General features: G+C 39.4%; 1 protein-coding gene across 1 annotated transcript; it reads right to left on the bottom strand.

Annotated features, from left to right (window-relative positions):
- Positions 1–2,566: 2,566 nt before the first annotated feature.
- LOC138897661 (uncharacterized) lies at positions 2,567–3,355 on the bottom strand. The gene has a single exon (XM_070183659.1). It carries the CDS (start codon positions 3,353–3,355, stop codon positions 2,567–2,569), a length of 789 nt encoding a protein of 262 aa, XP_070039760.1.
- Positions 3,356–10,832: the final 7,477 nt, after the last annotated feature.

The raw sequence follows: 10,832 nt of genomic DNA, 5'->3' as shown, positions 1-10,832 counted from the left end.
GACGGTTTGCTATATACAGGACATCAATTCGTGAAGACGGCAGCTCATTTGTACAGGGTGCTCTAATTAGTTGAGCATGCGGTTTTCTATGTACAAGGCTCCCATTGATGAGGCCGACTGTCCGTTTTGTACAAGATGCTCTGATTTGAGTAGGCGGTTTGCTATGTATAGGTTTTTTCCTATATCAGCGGTCTGACTCCGAGGAACCTGCAAAAGGGTTCAAAGATTAGCCTTAATAGTACCAAAAAAATTCAAGTAAAGGAGAAATAGAGATAATCTTAGGCAAGTGGTGGATCCGTCATTTGCCCAGTATGGTCTTAGTGCTTCCTTGCTCCCTATTGACCCTGCACTAAAATAAAAATTCTTGGGGGAGGGGGGGGTGATGTTGGCTTGTATCGACAACAGTGTTGGTTTGCCCTGGCCTTTGGTATGGTTGCGCCTGCGAAGTTCGATAGGCAGAACAAATTGCTGTATATATATATATATATATATATATAATTCTTTTAGAAAACATTTTGAAAATACTTTGTTTTTTACGGCAAATGCCGTCATTCCGAATTATGACATGTTACAAAATGTTCTCCACACGCGAACGTTTCTTCTTGAACATTTCATTATAATGATGTCGATCTTCCGTGATGCTTCTAACAATGTGGATGAGCCCTAATTCAAACTAATGCATTACAAAGGTTTTCCTAAGGTTATGACCGACCCCTTTCAGGTTGCCTACGTATCCAAAGTGTAATCAGGTCTGAACGTAATTTGTGGGTTATGACAAAATATGATGAAGATGGACGAGCATTACTCAGGCAGCCTACGTATCCAAATGGAATCAGTTCAAAGCATTGTTTGATTACAACAGATGCAAAATGATGAGCTTAGGAATGAAAACGGCAGAGTCTGACTCAGAATTCCTACGTATCCAAATGGAATCAGACCGGGATGTATTTCAATTACAAAAGATGACTAAATCCGATGAGGATTGCCTACGTATTCCTTTCTAAGGAAATCAAGTTGGCGTAGTTTCGGAGCAACATACAAAAGTGATATTTCATTTTTCTATTACAAGAGAAAGGGGGGAGAGAAATCGAACCCTATGTGGATTGCCTACGTATCTCTCCGCGGGAAATCAGGTTGAACGTAGTTCTATTACAACAAAAACATAACTATATTTGTCTTCAAACATAGTATCTCTTGATTGCGTCTGAGATGATGGGCTTAGTGTTGATTCTTCCATCCATTTCTGCCAAGATTAGAGCTCAACCTGACAGTGCTCGGTGAACCACGTAAGGAGCTTGGCAGTTTGGTGCAAACTTTCCTTTAGCTTTTTCTTGGTGGGGAAAAATTTTCTTCAAGACCAACTGCCCGATGTGAATTGGCTAGGCTTCACTCTCTTGTTAAATGCACTGGCCATCTTGTTCAGATATAGTTGACCATGACATATTGCATCCATTCTTTTCTCATCAATGAGCATGAGTTGCTCCTGTGTTACCCGTATCCAATATGCATCGTCCAATTTTGCCTTTTGAATGACCCTTAAAGATAGTATTTTAACCTATGCAGGTATCACAACTTCAATGCCATATACCAACATGTATGGCGTTTCCCTAGTGGATGTTCTCATGGTGGTCTGATAACCCAGTAAGGCAAAAGATAGTTTCTCGTGCCATTGTCTGTGATTGTCCACTATCTTTCATAGAATTCTATTGATATTCTTGTTGGCTACCTCGACTGCCCCATTCATTTATTGTCTGTAGGCTGTGAAATTGCGGTGGACGGTTCTAAACTTCTCGCAGATTTCTCTCATGAGGTCGCTGTTGAGGTTAGTGACATTGTCAGTGATGATAGACTCAGATATTCCAAATCTACAAACGATGTTGTTTCGGACAAAATCAGCCACTACTTTCTTTATGAGGGCCTTGTAAGTACATGCCTCGACCCATTTGGTGAAATAGTCGATAGCTACCAAGATGAAGCGATGTCCGTTTGATGCGGCAGGCTTTATAGGTCCAATCACGTCCAGCCCCGAAGCGGCAAATGGCCAGGGTAAACCTATTACGTTTAACTCATTTGGTGGAACCCAAATGAAATCCCCGTTAATCTGGCACTGGTGACACTTCTGTACGTAGCGGATACTGTAGTTTTCCATAGTCATCCAAAAATATCCAGCTCTCAAGATTTTCTTGGCTAATGTGAACCCATTCATGTGGGGTCCGCATGTTCCTGCATGTATTTCTCTCAATAACATGGTTGCCTCGGCAGTGTCTACACATCTCAACAAACCTAAATCTGAGGTCCTCCTATACAGGACTTCCCCATTGAAGAAAAAGTGGTTAAACAGCCTCCTGATGACTCGCTTTTGACCATTAGTAGCATTTTTCGGGTATTCTCTAGTTGCAAGGAATTTCCTGATGTTGTGATACCATGGTTTACCATTTGGTTTTTTATCTACGTGGAAGTAATAGGCATGTTGATCCCTGATCTTGACCTTGATAGGGTCGATGTAGCTCTTGTATGGATGTTGAATCATAGATGATAGGGTTGCAAGGGCATCGGCGAACTCGTTCTAAATCCTGGGGACGTGCTTGAACTCAATCTTTGTGAACTTCCTGCATAGCTCCTTTACGCAGTGCAGGTACAAAAGTATCTTTACATTCTTGGTGGACCACTCCCCTTGGACTTGGTGTATTAATAGATCGGAATCCCCTATGACCAAAAGTTCTTTGACGTTCATGTCAACTGCCATTATGATCCCAAAGATGCACTCTTCGTATTCAGCAATATTATTGGTACAAGGGAATCTTATCTTTGCCGATGCTGGATAGTGCTGTCCAGATTCCGTAATCAGGATTGCCCCAATTCTGTCTCCTTTGAAGTTTGCTGCTCCATCGAAAAACATTCTCCATCCAGTGTACAATTCTTCAATATCTTCTCCAGCAAACAATACTTCTTCATCGGGAAAGTACGTAGTAAGTGGCTCGTAATCCCCGTCCACTGGATTTTCTACGAGGTGGTCAGATAAAGCTTGCCTCTTGATAGCCTTCTGAGTTATGTACACAATGTCAAATTCGTTGAGGAAAATTTTCCATTCAGCTAGCTTTCCGGTAGGCATCGGCTTCTGGAAGATGTACTTGAGCGGGTCGAGTCGAGATATCAGATGTATAGTGTATACTGACATATAATGCCTTAGTTTCTGGGCAATCCAAGTTAGAGCACAACAAATGCGTTCTATCAAAGTATACTTGTCCTCGCATGGTGTGAACTTCTTACTTAAGTAGTAGATGGCCTGCTCCTTCCTCCCAGTTTCACTGTGTTGTCCCAACAAATAGCCAAAGGAGTTATCCAAGACCGACATTTATAGTAATAATGACTTCCCGGGCTCGGGGGGAACCGGCACTGGTGGATTTGACAGATACTCCTTGATTTTATCTAAGGCTTTCTGGCACTTTTCTATCCATTTTGTGGCAGCATCCTTTTTCAACAACTTGAATAAAGGTTCACAGATTACGGTAGACTGGGATATGAAGCGACTGATGTAATTCAATCTACCCAGGAAACTCATTACATCTTTTTTGCTCTTTGGTAGAGGCAATTCATGAATGGACTTGGTTTTTTATGGGTCAAGTTCTATTCCTTTTCTGCTTACGATGAAACCCAACATGTTTCCAGCAGGGTCTCCGAACATGTATTTTTCTGAGTTTAATTTCAAAATGTACCTTCGCAAGCGATCAAATTTTTTTCTCAAATCGTCTAAGTGATCTGAACTCTTTCAAGATTTTATGATAATGTCATCTACATACACTTCAATCTCCTTATGAATCATTTCATGAAAAAGGGTCTTCATGGCCCTCATGTAGGTGGCACCGGCGTTCTTGAGACCAAACAACATGACTCTATAATAGTAAACTCCCTAAGGTGTGGTGAAGGCCGTCTTCTCTACATCTTCCTCGTGCATCAAGATTTGGTGGTACCCAATGAAACAATCTGCAAACGATAGCAGTTCATGCTTCGCATAGTTATCGATGAGGATGTGGATATTTGGCAGAGGGAAATCGTCCTTTGGACTAGCTTTGTTGAGATCTCGATATTCCATGCATATTATGATCTTTCTGTCTTTCTTGGGTACTGGGATGATATTTACCAACCAGCTGGGATAATTGGTCACCCTTACTACATTCGCCTCTATTTACTTGGTCACTTCTTCCTTTATCGTTAGACTTAAATCGGGTTTGAATTTCCTGGGTTTCTGCTTAACCGGTGGTCTGGTAGGATCAATGGGTAGTCGATGCAAGACAATGTCGGTACTTAATCCCGGTATGTCATTATACAACCATGAGAACGCATCGATGTACTGTCAGAGGAGCTCAAACAATTTGTCCTTCTACTTGCCTTCTAGATGAATGTTGATCCTGTTTTTTTACGTCTTCTTCACTTCCAAGATTGATCACTTCCGTTTCTTCGAGGTTGGTCTTTTTGTTACTCTCCAGTTGCTCAATCTCCTGCGTGATATTGTGTGGCATCATACTCCTCGTAATCTGGGTCGTTGCACTCGACAGCTTGTTACATGTCATATTTGCGGAACACATATTTTTAGCATTTTGATTACTGAAAAGAAAAGCTAGGTAAAAATAAAGCGGTAAATAAAGTTGCAATTATTGAGAAAATGATTCTTTTTATTTCATCAAAAGAGGAACGTCATAAGTGTTCAAAAGAGGTAAATGAAAAAAAGGCACAGACACAGTGCATGCCTCAATTGACCGTGCGTGTACAAATGAAAACATTTACAGTTCCATACTACCAAGATTCCCGGCGAACCACAGACGGACTGGCGGTCGAATTCCGTAGCTCTTCCTCTAGTTCTGCATCCCCGATAGTCGGTGTTTTGATGTCAGTCCCTTCACAACATTCTTTAATTATATTGACCAACAACTTTCCCATCTCGTCGATGATATCATCTTCTGTTACTGAACTTTGACCCGGAATTGAAACATGCGCTGGCACAAAAACCTTTTTCTCGGAGCTAATGGTACGAGCTTTCCCTTCCGGAGGCTGATACCCTATGACGACCCTTCCTTTCTACCTGTTAGGTTCAATTGGCTCTTTAATTCCGTCTGACCTGGCTCCCAGCCCTGTTCCTAGTATGTATCCATATTTCATCATCTCCCTCAAAGCCATCTCGGATCTATACGGCGACTATATTCCTATGTGTTTTTCAGTCTATTGCATTTCTATAGTCTGTATGATTTCCACTGCATGGAAAGCAACTCAGTCTACCCTTCAATGAATGGAATAGTATACTCCAAATAAGCGGAGTGACCCCACTTGCCGTGAACCACGATCTCCTGACATCCCCACTCAAATTTCATGTGTTGGTGTAAAGTGGATGGGATGGCCCCTGCCATATGTATACAGGGCCTTCCCAGCAACAAGTTTTAGGAAGAGGAGATGTCCATTACTTGAAACAATATGGGAAATTCGACCAACCCGATTTACAAGGCCAAATAAATTTCTCCAATAATATCCTTTTGCGAATCGTCAAAGGCCCTCACCCTCACGTGGCTTTCCTTGACCTCCCTCAAATGAATCCTAACTCCTGTAGGGTAGAGAGCGGACAAATGTTTACTCCTGACCCTCCATCGACCAACACTCAGGACACCACTTTGTCACCGTATTTGACAGTGATATGGAGAGCTGTTTTGTGACTTGCACCGTTGACAAGAAGTTCACCTCTTCTGAAAGTGATAATATTTGCTTCGACCATTTTCCCAATTATCATGGCCAGCGCCTCACTGGTGGCGTTAATTGGTACACTTACCCCATAGTACCTTCAATAGGGTGTCCTTATGACTGTCGGAGCTCATTAACAAATCCATGATTGATATATGTGCTGGAATTTTCTTCAGCTGCTCATCCGCAGAATACTCTTTGTTTGACATTCTCTTCCAAAACTCGGTGGCTTCTTGGTCTGTTATGTTCATTCTTTGAATTTTCACTCTTCCTAAGTTCCCTCGATTTACATCTTCAGGAGCGTAGCATCTCCCAGACCTAGTCATAACATGGGCTGCGGCAAGGTATGTCATTTTGGCTTTCCCCTTTTGCTGGTAGGTTCATGGGACGGTTTTGTATTTCTGACTTTCCTCGTCTCCCGTAGCAATGGCAGGTTGTCAATAATAAGTCTGAACATTCACTATAGGCCTCACTTGTACTGCAATCATCGGAGCCCTTTGAGAAGGGATCCTAGCAGCTTCTGCATTTCCTATAGTGATAATTGTTCCCTTTAGATCATACTCTTCATCCAATGTGATCATGCTAACTCCTTGGTTTCAATGATTTGGCAGCGGATTGCGATTCACATTGGGTGGCTTTAGAGTGCACTGAATGGATCCACTCTGGATCAGCATTTCAATCTTATTTTTTTATCTTAAAACAATCTTCAGTATCATGCCCAGGAACGTTGGAATGGTACACACATATTTTAGTTGCATCAACATACTTGAAGGGGCATTCAGGAACCATTCCTTCAATCGGATTTATCAATCCTGCTCTTCTCAATTTCTCGAACAATTGGGCCAAAGGCTCAGCAATCGAGGTATAATTTCTAGGACCCCTCTCTCCAAGTTGGGATGAGGGTGTGGTGCATAAGCGAGTCGGCTTTGGTGAGGAGTGCTTTGGATATGAGCATATGGTCGTTGTGGGACTCTGGTTGTTGTTGGCTCAAGGAGGGTTGTATTGTATTTAAGGGTGATAATATGGACGGGTGTTATAGACTGGATAATAAGTGGGTGGTAGTGAATGATTGCTTGGGGAATAGGAAGTGTTTCCGTGATGTGGGTTGGGTTGATAGTAAGGGACGACTGCTGAGACCTCATATTTCTTCTTTTTTCCGCTACTGATTGACCCATATTGAATGGCCTTGCTGGCCGCTTGTGGTGCTGCCATGGATTGTACTTGCCAGACTTTATGCCCTCTTCTAAGAAATCTCCCATCTTGACCAGCTCGGGGATTTTCTATCCCATCATTCCCAAAATCTTTTAAAAGTATATCTCTTCCTGGGCTCTGGTGAAATACTTGGTTAATTCACTATCGTGCAGCGGAGGTTGCACCCTGGCGGCCTCTGACCTCCACCGATGTGCATATTCTTGGAATGACTCGAATGGTTTTTTCTGCAGGTTTACCAGTGTGAACTGATCGGGAGTGATCTCTGCATTGAATCAACAACACTCGCGTACCATTATGTGTGATAGTGTATGGCCAAGACTCGATAGGAAGAAATATGATGACAGTATATATAAAGTAGTAACAGATAAGAGTGTAGCAACAATAAGCATGTTTATAAGCATGAAGAGCAAATAATACGAGTAAGCACGTAATTACAATATTATCTACAATTAAGGCAATGTACAAATAAATCTAAATGCCAAATTAGTCTAAGTATGCTAAGGTTAGAACCTAAGTGAAACTCCCCAGCAGAGTCGCTATGTTGTTGCACCCTATTTTGCACTACTCAAAACAAGATTCAACTTGTGGTTTCTCTGTTGTTGATAAACGAGAGTCGCTACCTAATATTTAAAGGTATACTAGGGTTTTTATTTAATTACTAAGTCATATTCTTTATTAGTCTACTAATCGGTGAAATGATGGGTAATGGTTCTTGTTCTTTTAAGGGAAAGGTGTTAGACACCCCTTAAAATCTACCTGAGGTAGCTCCATAGGACTTAGACTAGATTTGGAATCAATTATTTATACTATGCCTTAATTAACGTTCTAAAGATATGGCTTACTATACATTAGGACATAATTCTTACAAAGGGAGGGTGTATTTTAAAAGGGGTATGAATTTATAACATTAGTGCATGCATACTTGAAAAACGTTTTTGAAAAAGAGATATAGAATGTTTGTATTTAAGAACATGATGTGAAAATGAGGACTAAATTTAAGCACTTGTTCTTAAAGCATGGATGGGTATATATTACCCTAATGAGATGGGGTAAGTCTAAGATATACCTTTATTTGAAGACTTGAAGTAAAAACATTTGTTGAAAATCCTTTTGGGTGACAACACTCCATTATTTGGAATAACTTGATTCAATTTTGAAGATAAAGCTTGCTATTTAACTTGGTTTTCCCTTTTGAAAGTGGGGCTGCCATCCCTTATTAAGCCTTGGACTTCAAAATCTTTTTAAGAGGGAAGGTGAACGAAAACATAATAATGGTATAAACAATTTATAATTAGCGAGAGGGAGATTAGTTACTAACTAATTCTTTTTAATCTTGTGTCATTTATGGCTTGCCTAAATTTTATATGACTTAAGGTATAAAATAAAGCATGCAATCCAATATATAAGTATTGTATACATGTTAGATAGAACAATAACAAAAGATGTAACAAAGTGCAATAAGGCATTAGACTAAATTAACGAAGCAGTAGACTATAATAGTAAAGGAATTTAGAGGGAACAGATTGGACTCTGGTATTTGGGCCTCAAAGAGGCAGGCCCAGCAGTAAAGGGACAGCCACAACTGACTTCAGACTTCCAAAAAGATGCAGCAATGCTGGACTTGGGCCTGAGTTCCTTAGGAACTTAGCATGCCCAAACAAATGTACATGTTCAAAAAAAGTCATTAGATATATATTATGCATGTTTAATTATGTATGAAACACATAAACATATGATTGGAGAAAATTATATTGAAATATCAATACTCAAGTACTATGAGAAACTTATACTAATGTGGCGATTATGCATGGCAACTAATTTACATTGAAAACCTTTAATTGTCATTAAACACTAAACACTAAAGAACAACAAGTGTCAATTAATTAAGGGCTAAGGAGAGAGTTCTAGTCAAGGTCGATGCCTCCTTTGAATCCCCCGATATTTCAAAGTTCCCAAGGGTCTCAAGGCCAAGGGCAATGCTTATGCCCGGGAGAGCAGCCTAAACTAGAGTTAAACTCCAATCCCAAATACCCCCAAACCACTAATTACTCATTTTCCCTATGGGTTTAAGTGCCAATGAGGCCCTTTCAATGTAAACTAACTACCATAATATCCACCTACCATAGAAATATACTTTTCCCTTGACAGAATAACATAAGGACATAAGAACAGTTTCACTTTATAACCACATTTCTAATATCACATGAATAAATACACATATTAAGCAAGTCTAAAGGTCAAATGTCAAATACATATGGAGGAGGGGGCAGGCAGAGACATTATAGCATTACTATTAAAGATCTACACACTTAGGATCACATTTAAAGGATAGATAAAGAACACACAACTCAGAAATAGATACCTTTTCCTTGACAGACTAATCATGGATGAATTAGATTAGGTCTCGCCACTATCACATGCATAGACTGACCACACTGCTTAGAATTCTTAAAAGCATCAACAAGGATTTAAACAAGCAGTCATATCAAACAACTTCTATAGATGTTATCAAAAATATCAGAACGTGATCAGGATTCTTAGTATGACTATAGGTTACAGATTCAAACATGGGATTCTTAAAGATGCTTAACAGAATCACATGTTACCAACCATACTTCATTTGGGATTGAGTGCAGAATCACATCTTTATAAGAACACTAATACTATATTGAAACAGGTAGACTATCAAACCCAAACAACAACAATAGAGAGTTCCCTTAGGGTTTACAGACTAAGTTCAATTCATTAGTAGGGAAAGAGAGGACCAGGTGCAATTTCAAAATAGAGTATAAGAATATGAGGTCATGCATACAAATAAAGATACATGAAATATTTAATGAACTAATCATAGATACTTTACATAAGGTTAAAATCTTACAGAAGACAAGGTAAACAACACAAAGTCAACAGTCAAAAAAGAGATTACAGACAAGAAAAGTGCTGCACCAAACACGTTTAACTCAGCTATGCAATTGAGAGTTACATCTAAACACGAGGAAATTGTGTTTAACCTAACAACAATTACAATCCAACTATAAAAAACACAACTATGACCTATTTTTGTGAAAGTCAATTTAATAATAATAGAATATAGATAGACGGGTTACAAATGTTCATGAGAGTTCACCTCAATAAGAATGTTTTCATATAGATTCAACCAACATTTAGATATGAACATAATAATGTCATTGTGACAACTCAGAAGTTGCTTCCATGGTTAACATATACAGATATAGAGAAGGAGAGCACTTAAACACTTAGACTTTTCATGGTTCAGTTAAATGGTGAGGAATTAAGCTATGAACTTTTAGGTCTATCCCAGTTAGAATTATCAAACAACATTCTCGACCAACAAAATGTAGGAAACAGTGTGTGGAGATAGAGATCACAACAAAATCATTAATAGAAGATCTGAAACCTAGGCAAGCATGAGAGGTCATTTAAAGCATATTAAGGAGTCTTAATCATGTTGGCTTTTTGAGATCAGAAATGAAAGTCATTAAGGTCACATGCAGTTCAATCAACACTAATTAAGGAAACTTAGGAGCATAAGAAATGATCACAAGTGAACAACACCTTATCACGAACTGAAAATAATATTTCTATACTAATGACAAACATTATAAACTAATACAGTTAATAAAAGGCAACGACATGTTCATAATATTCAAGTAAGACAATCAAAGAGAAGGGGGTGAAGGTGTACTGATCTTCTCTAGGGCAGCAGACCAAATAAGAATTCGTTTAGCCGTTTAGAATCCAATAACTCAGAAACTTCAACTCATGAGTATCTTAGAGCCAAATCAGAAATCGAGCAAGAACTTAGTCTTAGTAGAATAAATTCTAAAACACTGCTATATTGATTTTCTGATTTTTTTAGGTGTTCATGGTGT

Source organism: Nicotiana tomentosiformis, chromosome 8, assembly GCF_000390325.3.
Source record: "Nicotiana tomentosiformis chromosome 8, ASM39032v3, whole genome shotgun sequence".
Taxonomy (NCBI): Eukaryota; Viridiplantae; Streptophyta; class Magnoliopsida; order Solanales; family Solanaceae; genus Nicotiana; species Nicotiana tomentosiformis.
The sequence above is the reverse complement of the archived record's forward strand: the minus strand, read 5'-3'. Positions and strand labels throughout refer to the sequence as shown.

Coding starts and splice junctions, on each gene's coding strand:
- LOC138897661 (XM_070183659.1), bottom strand. CDS start 3,355: ATGTCGGTCTTGGATAACTCCTTTGGCTATTTGTTGGGACAACACAGT.